General features: G+C 42.1%; 1 protein-coding gene across 2 annotated transcripts in view; it reads right to left on the bottom strand.

Moving 5' to 3' along the window:
* FAM168A (family with sequence similarity 168 member A) overlaps positions 1-19,984 on the bottom strand; it is a 213,685-nt gene that overhangs the window by 40,342 nt on the left and 153,359 nt on the right. Inside the window, exons 3-5 of one of the 2 annotated variants that reach the window (XM_043998223.1) lie at positions 19,827-19,907; positions 16,930-16,956; positions 5,117-5,242 (exon numbers count right to left, since the gene is read on the bottom strand). In XM_043998223.1, the coding sequence (XP_043854158.1) occupies positions 5,117-5,242; positions 16,930-16,956; positions 19,827-19,907 (234 nt within the window). The remainder of the gene's footprint in view (positions 1-5,116; positions 5,243-16,929; positions 16,957-19,826; positions 19,908-19,984) is intronic. The other variant, XM_043998224.1, reaches the window with a different exon arrangement.

The following is a 19,984-nucleotide window of genomic DNA, read 5'->3' on the forward strand; positions in this document are numbered from 1 at the left end:
CTTTTTTTGCTGTAGGTATAAAATTTGAGCACTGCTCAGTAAATATAGAATCCAGGACTAAGACCACGAAATGATGGATGGTACTTTTCTCTGCATGGATGACAATGTCAAAAACAATCCTCACTGAAGACACAAGCAGGCCTTAGGCCTCTGGAAGCAAACCACTCCAGGGGGCATGTGGTTCTTGGGGAGCTGAAGTTCTGTTCTTTTGATCATTAATTTAAAAATGGATTTTACGTGTCTTTCCTTGCCTCCTTAAATAGAAAAATAAATAAATAAATAAACCAAGTACACCGTAACCTTTCCTGATGGCTCAGCATCACCACTCCAACATCCATGACTGTGCCGGGCAGGTATATAGGGTGCTTTACTCAAATGGCAAAGGCTATTCCTTTGCTGAAATGGAAGCTAGGGGAGGGGCATACAGGGAGCAAGGAGAGAGAACAAGGGAACTCAAGCCTAACCAAACGAATCAGCCAGACCAACTGAAAAGAGTTAAATACCCTCATCTCTTAAAAGAGTCTATAGTATTGTTCTTAACAATAGCAACAATCAAAATGATGATGATAATTTTCTCAAACTCTCTGATCGCCCATCATAACATGGAGGTGACTCATGGTTCTCAAACCCTATTATAACAAGAGAAAACAAGACTATGGCTGGGTAGTGAGGAATAGCCTGGCTGACACATGGCACAAGCATGATTCAAACCATGGTCTTCAGACACCAAATTCAGAACATAGAACAGTGGAAAGACTGATGGATTTGGACTCAGAGACTTAGGATTCAAATCCTGGTTCTCCCACTAACTATCTGTGTAACCAAGAGCAAGTAACTTAACCTCAGTTTCTTCAACTGTAAAGTGACAGGGTTGAATGAGATGATCTCTAAAATCTCTTCTACTTCTAAATCTAGGATCCCATGGCCTAAGGAATGGAGGGATTGTAATATAGAAGGGGAGGTAGTATATATGATGATGCAATATCATCCTTAAATTATGGATAATTAATAGCAATGATGTTAACAATAATAACTCATATTCATATAAGCATCCTGAGGTGTGGGGGACACTTCCCTCCTATATTGTGTAGCTTCAGTCTTGCTGTCTTTGGGGGGTTTTATTTTTTTCATGCTTTCTTTCTTGTTGGGGCACCACATCCCCTGCTATCACTATACTTTCCTGTAACAATCCCTATTTTTTTCCCTTTCCATCTGCAATGGTCTGGAAGACCAAACAGCCAAACTTGTTTGAATGAAGTATAAAACAAGATCAATAAATTGACTCTGAATGAGGGCCTGACGGGCTCCCCTATGAGTCAAGAGTATTGTTTTACTGCATGGGCTTTCTGGGTCAGGTTTTGAAGACCTGTGGTTTGGTGTTTTTTTTTTAATTTAGAATCTACAGATTTATAGAATGTTACAGTTAGAAGGGACCTTAAGAGATCACCCATTTCAACTTCATTTTATAGATGAAGAAATAAAGACCCATAGAGGATGACTGATTTGACCAAGGTCAACTAGCTAGCTGGTAGCAGGGTGGGGTCTGGAACCCAGATCTTCTGACTCCTAGGCTGGTGCCCTTTCCCACTATACCACACCATCTTCCAGTTAACTAAAGTCACAGAGACTCAGCTTCATACAAAATAAAATTAATTTAGTTCCTCAGATTAATCCCTATTATATTGAAATTGTTTCTTAAATGAATCAGAGGCAGAAAATTAGAACTTGGAATAAAAGTTTAGTAAGACTGCTACAAGGAACCTCCAGTTTACGCTTTCTGTTTAGCCAATTCTCTCTGTGGAACAGACTCATCAGGCTCTGGAAGCCTTGACTATCCACTCAAGAGAACTAGGCAGTAGATCGGATTTGTCAGCCATAAATAAAACGAGTCTAGTGATTTTTAAACAGTCACCCAGATGTCTGATTCTGACCCATTACGATAGCACCCATCTATCCAAGACCATTCCAAAGGATCCATGATTGAAAAATGCTATCCTCTTCCAGAGAGAGAGAGAGAGAACTAAGAAAGTCTGAATGTAGATTGAAGCATTATCTTTTTACTTTCTTTTTCTTGGAGGTTTTTTGGGTCTGTATTTTCTTTTGCAATATGTCCAATACAGAAATGGGTTTTTTATTATTTCATTTGTATAACCGATATCAAATTGCTTACCTTCTCCCAGAGGGGAAGAAGGAGACAGAATTTAGAATTAAAAATTTCTAAAAAAAATGAATATTAATTTTTACATGTAATTGGGAAATGTTTAACAAAAAAATGTTGAAAAAAGAAAAACCAACAATGGACCCATATGCTATATTTCTGACAGTCAGGGAATAGGATTATTGTGTTACTGCACAGCTGGATTCTGGGGAACTTGGTCCAATTTGTAGACCCAGATCCAGCTATGCCAAAGAAACCTTCGATCACCCAGCTGTCCTGTAGGACTCATACTCTAGCTCTTGAAGAATGCACCCAAAGAGATTAGATACCTCTAAGCAATGATCAAATCATAGGAATGATAACAGTAACTGCTTGAATGTATAGAATTCTCAAGGTTTACAAGGCACTTTTCCTACAACTCTGTGAGGTAGACAGTACAAGTATTATCATCCTTTTACAAGGCCTAGGTAATTTCCTGAGAAATCCAATGCTTCTCCCATTATGAAGGGAGGAGGGAGCAACTCTGAAGACATTCTTTATCAGAAAGGTAAATCCCAGTTGCTTCTATGTATGTTGATACACACAGACGTGTATGTAGGTGTATCGAGGAAGTTTGGAGCAATGGAAAGCAATGTACAAGGCACATTTTACCACTTCAACAACCATTCTTTCCATGGTTTTGTCTCACAATTTTTTTGTCTTAGTCAAATGGTCCTTAGATTAAGGCTTTTAAGAAGGATCTGGGACAACTTGATTCAAAGTTTAGGAATATAGAAATGAAAGGTCTTGTTGATTCAAACCACCATTCCTTGGTGGTTGGCTCTTCTCAACATCAATATTCACATCACGTGTGACATAAAGTACCATATTCATAAATTGTGTGACACTGGGTAAATTCCTTCACCTTTTAAAGTCTTAGTTTCTTCACCTGTAAAGTGGGGAATGATAATAATAATAATAATAACCTACATGTAAGTGTTATTTTAAAGCTTACAAAGTACTTTATCAGCTCCTTAAAAAGCAGGGACTGGGGGCAGCTAGATGGCACAGTGGATAAGCACTGGCCCTGGATTCAGGAGTACCTGAGTTCAAATCCGGCCTCAGACACTTACTAGCTGTGTGACCCTGGGCAAGTCACTTCACCCCAATTGCCTCACCAGAAAAAAAAAAAAAGATGTTTCAAAAAGCAGGGACTGTTTTTCATTTTGTTTTTGTACCCCCACAGAGCCTCACACAATGCTTTGTGCATAATAGATGCTTATCAGATTGGATTAATGGATTCTCTTAATGTGGTCTCATAACAACCCTGTGATGTAGAGACTATCCATGCTATTATCACCATTTTACAGGTGAGCAAACTAAGTCAATAGACATTAAGTGACTTACGTTCACATAGCTAGCAAGTGTCAGAAGCAGAATTCAAACCTAGGTCACTCTGACTCCAAGGTTAGGGGTCTATCTATTATGCCATGCGTCTTCTAATACGTGTAGTACCCACTTCACACAGATGCTATAAGGACCAAGATAATGCTGAAATCATTTTGTAGCTGTCAAGCTCTATAGAAAAGGGAGTAGTTGTTATTCCTTCAGTAAACTCCTCCTCCTGTGCTCCACTGTGGTAATGGAGGTCACTCCTAGATTTTAGAAAGCCATACCAACTTAGTTCAAGTTCCGGGAAGGTCCTATGGACCTAACAACAGACTGTGTGTCTATCAGCTAAGGATCAGCCTAGCAAAAAGTGAAGAGATTTATCATCAAGGGATGGTCACCAGGTATGAATTTTTTGGGCCATAGTAACACATGAATCCCCATGTTCCAAAGTAGAGAGAGGGCACTTAGGTGATGCAGTGGATAGAATGCCAAGCCAGAAGTAAGGAAGACACATCTTGGGGGCGGCTAGGTGGCACAGTGGATAAAGCACCGGCCTTGGATTCAGGAGTACCTGAGTTCAAATCCGGCCTCAGACACTTGACTTACTAGCTGTGTGACCCTGGGCAAGTCACTTAACCCCCATTGCCCAGCAAAAAAAAAAAAGGAAGACACATCTTCCTCAGTTTAAATCCAGCTTTAGACACTTACTAGCTGTGTGACCCTGGACAAGTCATTTAACCCCATTTGCCTCAGTTTCCTCATCTATAAAATGAGCTGGAGAAGGAAATGGTTAACCACTACAGTATCTTTGCCAAGAAGACCCCAAATGGGGTCGCAAAGACCCAGACATGACAGAAACAACTCAACAACAACAAAAGGTTGGCTAGGATTTGCACTGGTGGAAAAAATACAGAGATGAAAAAAAAAACCCAACAATTCTTGAAGTGCCAATCGAAGTACTATTGTCCACTCTGGTTCTCCAATGCCTTCTTTTTGTAAAGCATCAATCCTGGGTATTCAAGGCTATACCAACAGAGCACAAGCTCTGAAAGGTCTAGCACCAAAACTTAAAAGACTTTGAGTACAGACCCAGTATGTTTATTATCTAAGCACCAGATTTGCCACGTTTGGAGAAACTCATCACCAAAGGGCCAGCAGAGGATGGCTCTTAGCAACTCTTAAGTACTGTTTACTAAACTGTGGATGGGCTGTAGTCTCTACCATTGGAGGGAACATCCATGCCAAGGAGACTACTGAAGCATGAAAGTATAATTAATAACAATAATTTGATGATTATGATAAAGGTTACTTAAAAGCCAGATTGAGAGTGTTTTGGAATAACCGTCTTGGTCAGTCCGGCTGTTTGGCTAGGTGGGCCCTTTTCTCTCCCATCCTTCCCCATGCATTTCATCCAGAGCTCTCAACTTGACTGAAGACAAGAGGATGGTCTTCTCAGACAAAGAAGCCCTCTCATTGGGAGAATACTTGAGTACTTACAAACCATTCCCATCCCCATCCCTCTGGAAAGCCCACATGGTTTGTCCTCTCCAGAGGAAGAAAAGCAAGGAGAAGGAAAACAGTATTTACTGAAAGCCGCCGACGAAGCTTGGTAAGTTCGGTTCTCGGTCCCAGTGTCCACCGGGAGGTGGAAGGTACCTTCAGTGGCACAGGACGATGAGGTCTGGGGCCAGGCCTGTTTCATCAGCAGCGTGGCTTAAGTGGAGACACAAGAGAGGCATTAGGCAGAAGCCATCACAAATCACACAGCATCCCCAGCTGGAGAGTTTAAATACCTACCCCCCCCTACCTCCTCCCTCTGTCAAAAGCAACTTGTCAACTGAGAGGCCTATCAGATTTCCTTGGAATAGGAGTTTCCCAATTTAACAAAGAAAAGGCTGGAACACGGACAAAACTTACCATTATGGGGTGGGCTGGTGCATTTAGCTAAGAAGGAAGCAAGTACATGGCTCTGGTATATTCTTTAGAAGCATTATCTATTACCATCTAGTCCTTAAAGCAGTATCACTAATGTAAGCCCCAACTAAGCTGGATGACTTGCTATTCCAAAATACCTTGAACTGTGATCCGTGTCATCTGTTCTTCTCCACACCTTCCATGTCTCCTCATTAACCCCTGTGGGAATCTTTCCTATCCTTTATGCCCTAACTCTGCCTCCTCCTCTGATCTCTGACTCTTAATCATCCAACCAACTAGAAGTTACCTGGCCCACTTTGTATACACCTCTTCTGTGCTCTTATGTTCTATTCTGTATTAAAGATTACTTGTCTACATAGCATTAATGATAATAAGAATGCGCTCATATTTATGTAGGGTTTTAAGGTTTATAAAGCGTTTTCCTCACCACAACTCTGTGAGGTAGGTAGTGCAATTATTATTATCCCCATTTTACAAATGAGGAAACTGAGATTTAGAGAGAGGAAGTGACTTGTCCAGGGTCATATAACTAGTATCTGAGTCAAGATTGACTCTCAAGCCTCCTGCCTTTAAATTCAGCACTATTTACACTACACCAGCTGTTTTCAATTATACAATGAAGTTCCTGGGGGCAAGGATCACATCTTATCTTCTTATCACAGAGCTCTGTAGAAAGCAGGCACTTAACACATATTTATTGAGCTAGGATGGATTGAAAGGTTGGGTATTTTGAAGGCAGCAACATGCAGCAGATCCAGGCATCTGGACATGTATTAGAACGAATCACAAGACCAAAGAGACTTTAAAAAGATCATTCAATTAAAACCCCTCATTTTACAGATAGAACTGAGGCCCAGAGAAGGGAATATGACTTGCCCAGGGTCACACAGCTGGTTAATGGTAGAGCTGGGAGTAATCATAATAGCTATTATTTAGTTTAGGGCTCTTTCTGCTACATGCCAATCGATAACAGAATCTCAGGGGTGTAAGGGACCTCAGGTCATCTAGTCCAATGCATACCTGAACAAGAATTCCTTCTCCTGCAATCAATCACTCTCTGAATAAACTGGGCTCCTTCTGGGGGTGCGTGTTCTTTTTCAGATCACAAGGATACTTAATAATAAATAATGCCCAAACAGTAGCACTGAAACTAATGACTGGGAAAGACTCCTATTTCCAGACTGTTCTCGCTTCAAAATGCTTTTAGATGACATACTAAGACCTGAAAAAGTACATGAATCCCATGACATTTGCTATCCCAGAGACCTTTTCTATAAGTTACATCCAGTAAAGAATTCTCTTATGTCACCAGATCTATTCCTCTCTGTTACAAGATTTAGTACATTTGTGTAAACTAGATCTGTGTTCAGTTGTACCAGTTGTGTCTGACCCTTTGTGATCCCACATGGGGTTTTCTTGCCAAAGATAATGAAGAGATTGGCCATTTTCTTTCTCCAGTTCATTTTAAAAATGAGGAACTGAGGTAAACAGGATTACATGACTTGCCTGAGGTCACACAACCAGCAAGTTTCTGAGGCCAATTTTGAACTTGGGTGTTTCTGACTCCAGGGCTGGTGCTCTATCCACCTTGCCACCTAGCTGCCCCCAAACTAGATCTAGTTCCCTCATAAATAAAGATCTAGTCTGTTCTCACTACCTCTATTCCCTGCCTCCGTAAATCCAGCCCATTCATCTTCCTTGATGGACTTCTCTTACTAGAACTCACATGCCCATCTCATCAACTCCAGTCCCCTCATCTTACTAGGCCCATCTGCTCCCCTTGCAATATGAGATGGTGGGGGAAGTGCTGAGTTTGGAATCAGAAGAACAAGGTTTGATTCACAAGTTAGCTAGTTAATAGTACACAAAGATTAAATAACTCAAATGATCTTGGGCAAATCACAGAAACTCAGCTTGAGTTCAGCTTCCTTTTCTGGAAAATGAGGGAGTTTAATTAGATGTTTCCCCAAGTCCCTCCTAATTCTCAGCCTATGAATCTAATTAACTCACCTGAATAAATCTAGCCTGCTCACCTCACAAGACCTAGTCCCATCACCTTCCAATATTTTATTCCCTTGCTGACCTAGACCTAGCACTGCCCAACCATAACCCCAGCAATGTACATGCATGCGTGCGCGCGCGAGCGCGCGCACACACACACACACACCTACTTTCAATCCATTTACAGTTAAATCTAATTGGCTCTCCTGGAACCACCTGGATCCTTCACCTTGCTACATTCTATCCCCTCACCTACAGACACCTAGTGCCTTGGAGAGATCTAGTTTACCTTGGCCAGGTCCCATCTTCTCTTCCCCACAGACCAATTTCTTCATCTACCTAAATGCAGTCTACTCATGAGGCAAGCAGCAGTGTCCTCACCTTCAGAGATAGTTCTCATTGCTATAACTAGTCCTTTCACCTAGCAAGGTGTAGTTCACTGCAATAATTTGATTTCATTTACTCACCTAGTTAGATTTCATCCATCTATCTAAGTGGATCTACTAGCTATCAGTTAATCCTTCATATTCTGCCTACCTGAGTACACTAAAATTCAACACTAAATTGCCTGAGATTCTAACTAGGATTTTTGGAGGATATAGAACAGAGCTGGGCAGGCAAAGCAAGCCCTGGATCACTCTACTTTTACTTGTCTATAGGCAGTTTCAAAGAAGGAAAGAATCGAATGCTTTTTTGTTAGCAGGAGCTGCTTCCTTCCTATCCCTAGAGGTCAATGGCCCTGCCTCACTAATTATGTTAACACAAATGTGATTAGACTTAACCTCTCCTCAGTGCTGTGTTGGGGCTAAAGTGAGTATTTAAGGGTATTTGACCAGTGTTTAGTATAATGCCTGCTACACAGTAAATGCTTAATGATTTTTACTCATTAATTTGAAAGAACATTAATATTTTGAAGCCGTCTATATCATAAAGACAGGGGTTGGGGCTGAAGAGGGAGACTGAACTCCTTGATAAAGGAAGGAGAATGGGGGACAGAATAGGTGTGATATATCTGGATACAGGGAACCTCAAAGGAGGAGCAGCTGCTAAGGGATGGAAGTAAAGGGGGTGTGTGGAAGTAGTACTAGGTACTAATAGTACTAGGAAGGAGTATACCTACTCCTCTTCCAGGATCAGTGTGAGGCAACCTAAAAGAAGGGGTATCAAGTACATGATATTATGGGGGGAATCAGGTCTCCACCAGTACCAGAAGATTGAAGGAGAATAAGAGGAAGGTGGGTAAGGTGACAGGAAGAGTGTTAACTCAGAGGCCTCCTCACTGATAGATGAAGAATCAAGGCTCAGAAAGGCTAAAAAATGTCCAAGGGCCACAGAACTAGTAAATTTCTGAGGTAGTGCTGGAAGCACTATCACTCTACGTAATTTATTTTAGGCATTTAAAAGCATGAATCTGAGAGGGGATTCATAGGTTTCACCTGACTGCCAAAGGCGTCCATGACACAAAGAAGATGGAGAACTGCTGATCTAGGGAATGACGAACAAAACACACTAAACAAAAACTAAGAAGAGAAGCTTGAGGCTAAAGGAGGGGCAAGGCCATATAACAAGTGTTACAGGAAAACACTGGCATATATAGCTTACAAGTGAAGCCAGAGAGGCTGGTCAGAGAGCTTTCTATGGAAGAGTTTAGGGGCACATGCCAGTTTCATAGGCTGTAGAACATGCAGCAGTGGGGCTGGGTCTTGCTGAAGTGGCTGAATTTCCCAGAACACAACTCTTCCTTGAAACTGCTCCAGGAGGCTTTTTGCCTTTGGCCCCAGGGCTATCACCATTAACAATTTTTAAAAACCTCATTGATCTGTAAAGGATCACATTTCCTGCCCTTCTTCAGTGCTTTGCCTGCTTGGCTCTCTGGGTTCTGAGAACTGCTATGCACAATCTCCAATCACCCACCACTGACATCACAGCTTTATCTATTCCCTTTCCCTTCTCTCTTTTGCTTCCACATACTCCAGACCACAAGAGTGTGTTTTATAAGGTTTATTCACAAAAGAAAAGACTATATAAATTTAGAAATCATACCCCAAGGCAAGGTTGTTAGAAGGAAAGCATTTTTAGAGGCTCCACCCTCCCAAGCTGGGTGGCACCTAAACTTCACACCTAACCTTTAACTGAAAGTCCCTCAGTCCATGGTCCTCATGGGATCACTGATTTAAAGCCAGGACAATCGAGCATCCCTCTGGGTCGAATAGGACAAGAATCCTTTCAGATCAGAATACTCCCAAGCTTCTTCTGTGATTCACCTACCTAGGTACGTCCCTTGAATGGAACTGATTGGCCATTCTATATTTCCAGGTGCTCTCTCATCCAATTAGGAAGTCTCCTGATTGCGTGGTGGATTTAGGGGCAAGTCCACACATCTCCTTGATCACCTGCCATCTAAATTCCCCTTCCTCAGATGAGAAAATCAAGAAAATACCAATGGTTGTTCCCATTACCTCAAAAATCGAATTTGGAGCCACTCTGAGAGTACACAATTCAACAAAGAGGAGTGAAATTTAGCACAGCTTTGTTTGCTGACAGAGTGGCCAGATGCTTTTTTTTTATGCTGAGACCTTCTCCCCACTCACCTAGGGTCTTAATAGCTATCTAGATGAGCCTATGCAAGATGAGTCCAGTTTTCTGGGTCCTTCAGAAAACACACACTGTTCTATGCATCTGTAGGTGGCAGAAAGGAGTTGGGAGACTTATCTATCTGATCAGGGCAAATTGCTGAGACAGCAGCTACTGATGAGAACTAAGCAGATTTCATGCTGGAAAATATGGCTCTGAGACTTTAGCTGTCTCTAAAGATGAACGAGAGTTATGAATCCCCTCATACACCAGCAAAATCCACAGAAGAATGTGCTGGAATCTAACAGAGTAAAACCATCAAGTCAGAACCCGGTGTGTATGAGGATGGAATTTAGGTAGTAGAACCAGGACTCAAAGTGAGGGCACCTCTGACTCCATGCTCCCAAGAAAATGTCCTTACTTATAGGACTATCCCAGAGCAGACAACACAAGTTTGTAGGTCTATAAACATGGCCATGATCTCGTTTCAGCAGGATTTGAAAAAGTTCAAGTCCCTCCTAGGGTGTCGGGTCTGAGCCTATGGGTACACCATCCAGCAGTGTGCTTCTGAATACTCTACTCAAGAGGTTAAAAGCTACAGTACTCGGAACTTTCCATCAAAATAACTATTTGATTTATTCGGAAAACATTTATTAACCATTACATGCAAAATTGTGTTGACTCAAGTGCGCCATCCACTCCTCTACCGTCTTTATTTCTCAAAATCCTATCTGTCCTTTGAGACCTCACTCAAATGATGCCTCCTCCAAGACAAGCCTCTCACCTTTTGCCCATCAGCCTCTTCCTCCTCTTAACTCTCTCTCATAACACTTTGTTTACATCTCTTTTGTGGCAGGTATCAGAGCTCACCTGCTATTTATGGTTATTTGTTCATGTCAACTCTCTGTTCCCTTCTACTCCTCCCCTCCATAATTATAAGCTTCCTGTGGGCAGGACCTGCATAGGGAGCTATTGATATTTGTATCATTCTCCACTACCACCTATAACACAGTAGACAACCAATCTTGTCAGTGGATCCTTGATCTCCCTGATGGAAGTACTCCATCCAGTGGTGCAGATAATAAGTGGGACACCTGAAAGAATGATACATTTGGAGCTGGAGACCCTATGTTTAATCCTGACTCTTTTACCACTTTCTAAACTATGACAAAGTTCTTCCCTCTCTGGGCCTCAATTTTTTTATCTATCAAATAAAGGAGTTGTTTGAGATGCCTTCTGATAGCCCTTCAAGCTTTAAATCCATGATCCTATTAAATATTCCTACTTTCAAACTCCTTAAACCAAGAGGTGAAGGTGTCAGTATTCAGTGTCTGACTAGCTAATGACAGATGTAATTCCAAAGTGAGATACCTTGAGGTCTGGAGCAGGATGCAAACAGCTATCTCCTGGCCTTGGCTAGAGCAGTAGTCACCAATCAGCAATCCTTTAATCTCTTGCAGCTGAGCTATCTCAAGAAAGTCTAAGTAGCAGGTAGGCTAGAAGTAGGCTGATTCACAAATTGAATGTGTTTGTTACTATGCGGTAGCCCTTTCCCAAAACAGTTAGGCTAGGAAGCTTTCACCAGTGTCAGAGAAGGGTCTGATGCTGATGAACTGACGAGGCTTCCCGGCTTACTGAACTATTGTAACAAGTCCTGCCTAGCCAACTTTCAGGACAGTGCAAGTTAAGAAGAACCTACTGCTCTATCTGAAGAATTCTGGTCAGTTAAAAGTATTTGCTTGAACTGGGGGGACAGTGAGCAGAGAAGAAAGGTATCTGAAGTTGAAGGGGTATACTAACTGAAATAGTAGTTCCCTGTGGATCATTAGGACAGAGAAGTGGTTGGCTCACCATAAAGACTATTTCTTAAGAATCAGATCCGTCCAAAAGTGGAATAGACTACTGTGGGAGAAAGTGAGCTCACTCTCACAATTTTCAAGAAGCTGTATAGCTCCTTGTCAGAGATGTTGTAAAGGGTATTCCTGTTCAGGTATAAGTTGGACTAGATATTCTCCAAGCTCTCTTCCAGCTGTGAGATTCTAAAATCATTGAGTAAGTAATGCTGAGCATGGAGATTTGAAACAGGAAGCAAGGCTGGGTCATGACCCAGGAAGAAAAGTCAAAAGGAAACCAAGTGGCTAGAGAGGTTTCAAGATGACATACTGAGAGGTTTGTTAAAGATGCTCCTTAGAGTGAAAGCTATTCCTGACCTTCCAGAGCAGCTATGTTACCTGAAATAACACAGACTTAATGGGAAATCAGACTAGGATCTCCAGGATCTGAATCCTCCCGTTCACTTTGGCCTGTGTTAATGCTTTCTACCAACAGGGTCGTCCCACCTCTTCCTTTCACTAAGTAAAAAAGTGAAGAGTCAAAGACATATTATGGCTTTGGAAATTTTAAATAAAAAGCCGGTAAGTCAAGGGCACAGGTAAGAGGACCACAACACTGTCCTCTACTGTCAAATGTCTATGATCCAATTTCAAACTTTTCATACAATCTCTCTTACTCCCTTTCTATATTTACTGTATGTTCCAACCAAACAGGAATAGAGTCAGCATGGTGTAGTGGAAATAGCAATGAACTCGGGGTCACTAGCTCAGAGTTCAGATCCCAGCTCTACAAATTACTGTGTGACCTTGGGCAAGCAATTTCATTTCTCTGGGCTTCACTTTTCTCATCTCTAAATTAAGAGAGCCAGGCTAGATGAGCTCCAAAGTCCTTCACAACTCTAGCTCTTGGAACCTGGGAATACTCACGGTTCCTGAATCTCAACGTGCCCTTTCCCACCTCTATGCATTTGTGCAGGTTGATTGCTGTGCCTAAAACGCTGTCCTGATCCTTATCTCTCCTTGTGAGAGCCCTTCTCTTCCTTCAAAGCCCAGCTCAGACTTTTGCCATGAAACCCATTCCTAATCCCAATAGAAAAGGACCTTGCCCTACTCAAAATTTACTGGAGCACTTTGTCAGGATCTCACCGTTTGTGAGATGTGTTAATATCATTGACCAAGATCCTAGTCATTTATCCCCTGCTGCTCTTCTTGAAGGCAAGAACTGTATTAGTCTTCAGTGCCAAATACAGATTAGAGAGCAGGCACTTGCTACATGGCTGTTGTTTTATTCCTATGAATCCAGGTAACTTGGTAGCAAGCTGGCCATGCCAAGGATGTTCCTAACAAGGTCACTGTCACAGAATGACAGAATCTCAGCCACTGAAGGGACCTCAGAAGCCATCTAATCCAACCCAAATCTTAGCAGCACTCCTTTCCAGATCCTTGACTGATGAAGATTGTCCAAGTTCCATTTAAAGATTCACAGTGATCTCTATGTGACAAGCTCCAAACGTTGACAAGTGTTTCCTTATGTCAAGCTAAAACTGGCTTATCTGTCACCTCTGCCTACTTGAGTTACACAGAGCAGACTTAATCCCTCCCAGGCAGTCTTTCCAATATTTGAAGACTATCTTGTTTGGGGAAGTCTTTAAAGCTCCTCTCCAAGATAAACGTTCTCATTTCCTTCAGTTGATGGGGGATAGGGTAACACTCTGCCCTGGTTGCCCTCTTCTGGAAATCTTCCTGCTTATCAATATCCCTTCTAAAATGCAACACTCAGAACTGTATCCAATCCTCTAGATGTGGTCTGACCCAGGGAAAGAGGAGTCAGAACATATGTATGTCTTTCAGAGCTAAGGATTAATGAAGCTTAGCTCACTCTTTTCTGGGGGCAAAGGCAGCTGTCCCAGGAGTCTCTTTTGGGACTTGCTGGACTAAGTTTGGCCATGATAAATCTGAAGAACTTGAGAATTCCATGCCCCTCTTTAACAGGTGCCTTGCCAAGCAGTTTACACATAATATTTTATTTTTAACCCAGGTCAAAGTTCATACATTTCTCTAAAGGGCAGCCAAACAAGAACCAAAATTAATCAAATACAGTAACTAGCCAAAGACCACTTACTGTGTTGTAGGGCCCTGTGCTAGGCACAGTGGGAGATCACAGCAAAATATGAGACATGATTCCCCACACATAACCAGTTTACAGTCTCAGTTGGGCAGATAAGATGAACAGACATGAAATGGCTAGGAAATGAAACAGCTTATTTGCTAATAAAAAACAATGGAAAGACCCACTAATGTTCATACTACTATTTTTTTTTTAACAGGAAGCAAAGTACAGGTAGAGATCGATGGACAAGACACCCGTGTTCAAACCCTAGCTCTGCAATTTACTGGCTGAGTGACTTTGGGCAAGTCATCTAACTTTTCTCAGCTTCGGTTTCCTCACCTGCAAAATGGGGATTATATCATGTTCACAATCTACCTCACAGGGCTGTTGTAAAGGAGGTGCTTTGTAAACCATCCACAAGAGGGATTTCGATTATTTGGAAACTGCATCTAAGGGGATGCACTCCTAGTTCAGACAAACAAAAATGGCTGCCACAGACAGGAAGGCAAACTGTGTTCTCTGGCAAAGCAGAAGGGATGTCAAAGAATCAGAGACTGCAGAATGTCAGAGCTGGAAGGAACCTTAGAGATCATCAAGTCCAATATCTTCACTTTACAAAAGAGAAAAGAGACTCAGAGAAATGTCTTATCCAAGGAGACAGTTGGTGTCAGGATCAGGACTAGAAGCCAGATCTACTGACCTCTGGACCAGGCCTTTTTGCCTAAAGGCAAGAACCTGGACCAGAAGACTTCTTGAGGTCTCCACCAGCTCTAAGATCTGTGATTCTATGATTTCCCTGAAGCACTGAGATCACAGGAGGGAAAAAGGACCCGGGGAGGGAGTGCTGACAGTAAAGTCCCAGAGCAGAGCGGAGCAGTGGGAGGAGTAGTTAAAGAAGACAATTATACGTGGAATTAGAACATTAGGATTAGGAGGGACCTTAGTGATCATCTAGTCTCACACTCTCATTGGACATCAGAAGAAATGGATAACCAAAGGGGGAAACTGGCCCGTCCAAGGATTGCTCCATTCAATTCTAACAAGCTAAGTTGTTAAAAGCTTTAAACTTTAGCTTAAGAGCATAAGAAGTATTGAAGGACTTCATGAAGACCTCACTTCAAACATTTCCCCCACTAGTTTGAGGTGGCTGTGGTGGTGTGGTGGTGATGCAGGTGATGTGATGATGATGGCTCAAACTTATCTAGCACTTTATGGTTTTCAACACCTTCATTATTGCATCACTACAGCCTTGGGAGAGCAGCAGGGAAGGGGCTTCTTCATCTTATAGAGGAAAAAACAAGTTTTAAAGAAAAAAAAGTGACTTGATCAAGGTCACACAGTAAGCTGAGACTTGAACTCAGGTTTCATGAATTAATCATCTATATGATTGTCAAGGGAATTCAGTATGTGTCAGGAAGCTGGCTACCTACAGGCAGGCAGCTGTCAGTCTCCCTGAATGAGGTGAGGGGGATGGGGCCCACTAGATCCTCACCATTCTTCATCCCCAGCAGGCCTAGCCTTTAGTTGAGAGGCCCTACAGCTGGGCTGGGAGGGCAAGTATAGGAATGTTAAGATCTATGAAAACAGCAGCTGTGCTTCAATGCTGGGGTAACCTGAGTTCTTAGCTTATTTCCCCACTCCACTCCTGACTAACCTACCCCTCCTGTCACCAAGAATCCCTAATGGAAAATAACTTTCTTAGGGAAGGAAGCCAAGCACCATCCTGTCCATAGGCTTAATAAACCACAAGATGTTATCGATGGAAAGAACTTTAGAGGTCAGGAGGTTCAGCTGTTACCAGTGTAATTTGTGCCTAGAAAAATTTAAAGGTCTATTCCTTTACCTAGATATATAACTCATTAATTCACTAATAAAAATAGCAGTTCCCCTTTCTATAGCACTTTCCTCACAATCATCCGGTGCAGTAAACAGTACAATATCATTATCTGTATTTTACAGATGAGGAAACACAGGCTCAGGAGGGGAAATAACCTGCACACGACCACATAAGCAGAAGTATAAGGGTTAGGTCTTGAACCCTGGTATTCTGCATCTATGACTTGAGCTCCTTCTATTACATTACACCTCTATCATCATTCTAGCCACGTGGAATGATCTTCTTCCCCCAAAATAGAGAGGAATCAATGAATGATGAAGAAAAAAAGAGCCATTCTATTGAGAGGCAATGGACTATGGGTGTCAGGAGAAGTCAGAATAATGTTAAGAGCTTTGTACTTTAAGTCAGAAGACCAAGGTTCAAATCCTAGCTTCACAACTAACTTGCTGTGTGATTTGAAGCAAAATCACTTAACCTCTTTGGGCCTCAGTTTCCTTCATCTGTGAAATGAGTAAGTTAGTAAAGACCATCTCTAAGGTCCCTTCCAGCTTCAAAGCTTTTAATTTTAAATCATTTAAATTCTCTGAACCCCTGTTTCTTCATCTATAAAATGGGAATAATAATGATACAATATCTTCTTGCGCTGCTGTGAGCATCAACAGAAACAAAGTCTCTAAAGCACTTTGAAAATGTCAGTTGGTGTCACCTAGCATTATGACTGAGGACAGGCTGTGGGGTTAGAAAGCTCCTTTTGTTCTACAATCCCCTATTCTCACTGGGTAAGATTGTTTTAATATTCCTCTAATCCATGATTCTTCATCATTAGACACATCTGCAGTTAACCCACTACGTGCTTCCCTCCAGGGTTGTTTCCCCCCTTGTGAGATGAGGGGGCTAGACTAGATGATCTCTACAGGCCCTTCTAGCCCTAAGGTTCTATGACATCCCAGCATGTTTTAGGGACCTCTGGGGGCCATTGGAGGGATCCCCTTGCCCAGCTCTGTGGCTTCTGGGGGTGGAGTAGGGAGAGGATAGGTGGAGGGGGCTACTGACATAATGAGAAAATACATTCATAGGCTATAATACAGATGAGGAAAAATAGTTCTCCTACCATAAGCTGAATGCAGGAACTGAAACTCTGTTGGACAAAAATGTTAGTTGAAATTACCGCTAAGAATTTTTGCAATGATGTATACATCTCATCTATGTAAATAGATTTTTCTAGAAACAGCAGTTTAGCCCAGTATGCAATTTCCCCAGAGGGCTCAGAGAGAGGCACTTGGGAAAGCTGAAAAATGATTCTCTGAAGCAAGAGACTGAACTGCCAGCAACAAGAGCCTAAATTTTTCTATTCAAATGTTCTGTATGTTTGAATCCACAGCTCAGTAAGGAAAGCTCACCTTCAGTGAGGAGTTACACCATAGTGGTCAGCTTGTCCTATATCTGGACCATGCCCTGGTTCATACAGTCACAGAATGTTAGAAAGGGAAGGGACTTTAGAACATGGAATGTTAGACCACAGAACACAAACCATCAGAGCTAGAAGGGATCTTAGAATACAGAATGCCACTCCAGAAAGGGTCTTTAATCTAGTTCCTTAATATTACAAATGAGGAAATTGAGGTTCAAAAGGAGGAAGCCACTTGCCAAAAGTCAAAAGCAAATTGGTTCTCAAACTGGTCTTGCTTTTTCCATTCTGCTTCTGTGTGACTTGATACAGGGCAGAAGGCTTTTTATTCATGTCTCGTGTATTCTATTTGCACTTCTGCTCCCAATATAGGCCTCAAGGACCAAATACCCCACCCCACCTCATGAGGAAGGGCTCCATTTTCAGAAGACCAAGGATCTATTCCAAACTCTGCCACTAACTCATTGTGTGACCTTGGGTACATCCATTTGCCTCTCTGGGACTTGGTTTCCTCCTCTGTAAAATGAAGGGATTGGACTAGATGATCTCTAAATTGCTTTCAATTCTGATGTTTTATGATTCTGATAATTTTGCCCCCCCCACCCCCCCCCCCACTGATCAGACAATAAAGAAATGGGAGCAAGCTGAGAAAGCTTCTAGTAAGAAGCAGTTTTCAAGGATGAACCAAGGAACATAAGGTTATCTATGTTCTCTGCTAATGACATACTAGGATCTACATCTGGCTGAAAACAGCCCTCATTTAAGCACATAAACTGATCTTCTGGAAGTGTAAGAGAGTAGAATTTCAATCCTAAAACCAGTTTTCCCTAAAAGTTCATTTCTGCTCAAGCTCTGATCTGAACATTCACCACTCCCATGAAAAGGCTCAGGCCTGGGTTCAGTGTAATGGAGCACTTCAAGGACGATCTCCTCAGATGCTGGACCATCTCATTGATGGGTGTGCTAGAGCCAGCCTGTGAGCATTACACCTGAGAAACAGCAAGAGCTACCAATCAGGACTTGATTTATTGATTTGTTGATCGTCTAGACTGGTGTTAATACTCGACAATTAAACTTCAAAGTGTGTCGCATAGTTGGGAGGCTTCCCCTCCACTTGGCAGATTGTTAAACATTTATAGCACATCCTTGATCTCATGCCCCCTATAAAGGGGCTGGTCTGTCACTGCTGAGATACCTGATCCTAAAGGAGGAAGCTGGGGTGCAGGATAAGAGGGTCTCTACTGGAACTTGGAAGAGCTGGCTTCTAGTCCTGACTCTACAAACTCACTGTATATGGCATTTTGAAAGAAGGACCTTCTGCTCCATGAGCCTCGATTTCCTCATTTATAAAAGAAGCAGGGGTTGGACTTAAGACCTCTTCCAGCTCTAACAATCTATGTCCTCAACTGTAACATGGTTATAACCAGACTTGCACTATTTACTTAAAAGAATTATTGTGAGGGAAGGTTCTTAAAGTTCTATAGAAATAAGAATTAATGCCATTCTCTGTCTAAAGCCCCTCCCAGCTGTGCCAGTCTGTGTTCTCAGGCCCTTCCCCCAGCTCTACAGAATGACAGCACTACAACTAAAAGGATTTATATTTCTATGGAGCTTTAAGGTTAACATGGTGCTTAACACAGAACAAGCCTATGAGGTGGATGGTGCAGGAATTTTGCACATGAAGAAACAGGTTCTAAAAGGAAGGGGAAGTTAAGGAGAATTAAATGACTTCCTCATTGGAGGCTGGCCTCAAGCCCAAGCCTCCTTCCCTCCAAGTTCAGCAGCCTCTGCCTCAATACCACATTCTCACATTCTATGTTCTCAAGTCCTTTCCAGCTCTTCAGTATGCAAGCTGGGAATAACAACACTTGCACTAATTGACTCAAAGAGGTGCTGTGTGGAAAGCACTTTGCAAACCTTCAAGTGCTATAGAAATATGTTATCTTTCTCTATCCTAAGGCTTCTAGATTTAACATGCATCAGTCTATGTTCTCAGGATGCTTGCAGCTCTAACATTCGATGGCTAATTGAGATAATGAATAGGAAAACGCTGTGGAAAAAAGAAAAGGCTGCACACATCTAAGATGCATGTTCCTCAGTGAGCTGTGTCCCATTTTCAGTCTATCCATTTGGAGTAACAATGCTTCTCTCCATGACTAATGACTGAGTCAAAGCAGTAGTTTGAAAGCTCAATATATTTAGACTCTCTGATGGCAAGTCCCCAATATACATATACCTGTCAACATGTTCAATAACTGTATCTAGTTCTCAATTGAAATCTTAAAAAAAAAAACGGCAAAGAACTGGTTTTGTCCTTTGGGGTGAAGGCTAGGATCAAGATTTCTTTGAAAGGTGGGCATATACACCAAGGAGTGTACATTTCTTCCCATGTCTGTCCTATCTTCATTCCCCCAACTCTTGCCCACCCCAAGGTCTAGCTTACAGCCTCTCAGATACACTCAGTTCTAGGAGCCTGGCTAGGCTGAGCCCTGAGCACCTATGGATGGGAAATAATTTTTTCCAAGATGAACAGCATGGGTACTGGGGCTTTACACCCCATCATCCTATCCCCACAAGCCAACCCTTTGTCTCTTTCTTACCTGGAGCATAGCTTGGGCTATTGGTTGGATATAAGCTGGGGTTGTAGGTTGGGGCAGCTGTTGGGTAACCAGTAGGGTAACCTGCAAAGAGAAGACAGAAATTAAGAATGAGATAATCAGAAAGAGGAAGAGATTCTGTGATAAATCCAACACCAGCC

The sequence above is a fragment of the Dromiciops gliroides genome, chromosome 3 (assembly GCF_019393635.1).
Source record: "Dromiciops gliroides isolate mDroGli1 chromosome 3, mDroGli1.pri, whole genome shotgun sequence".
In the NCBI taxonomy this organism is placed as follows: Eukaryota; Metazoa; Chordata; class Mammalia; order Microbiotheria; family Microbiotheriidae; genus Dromiciops; species Dromiciops gliroides.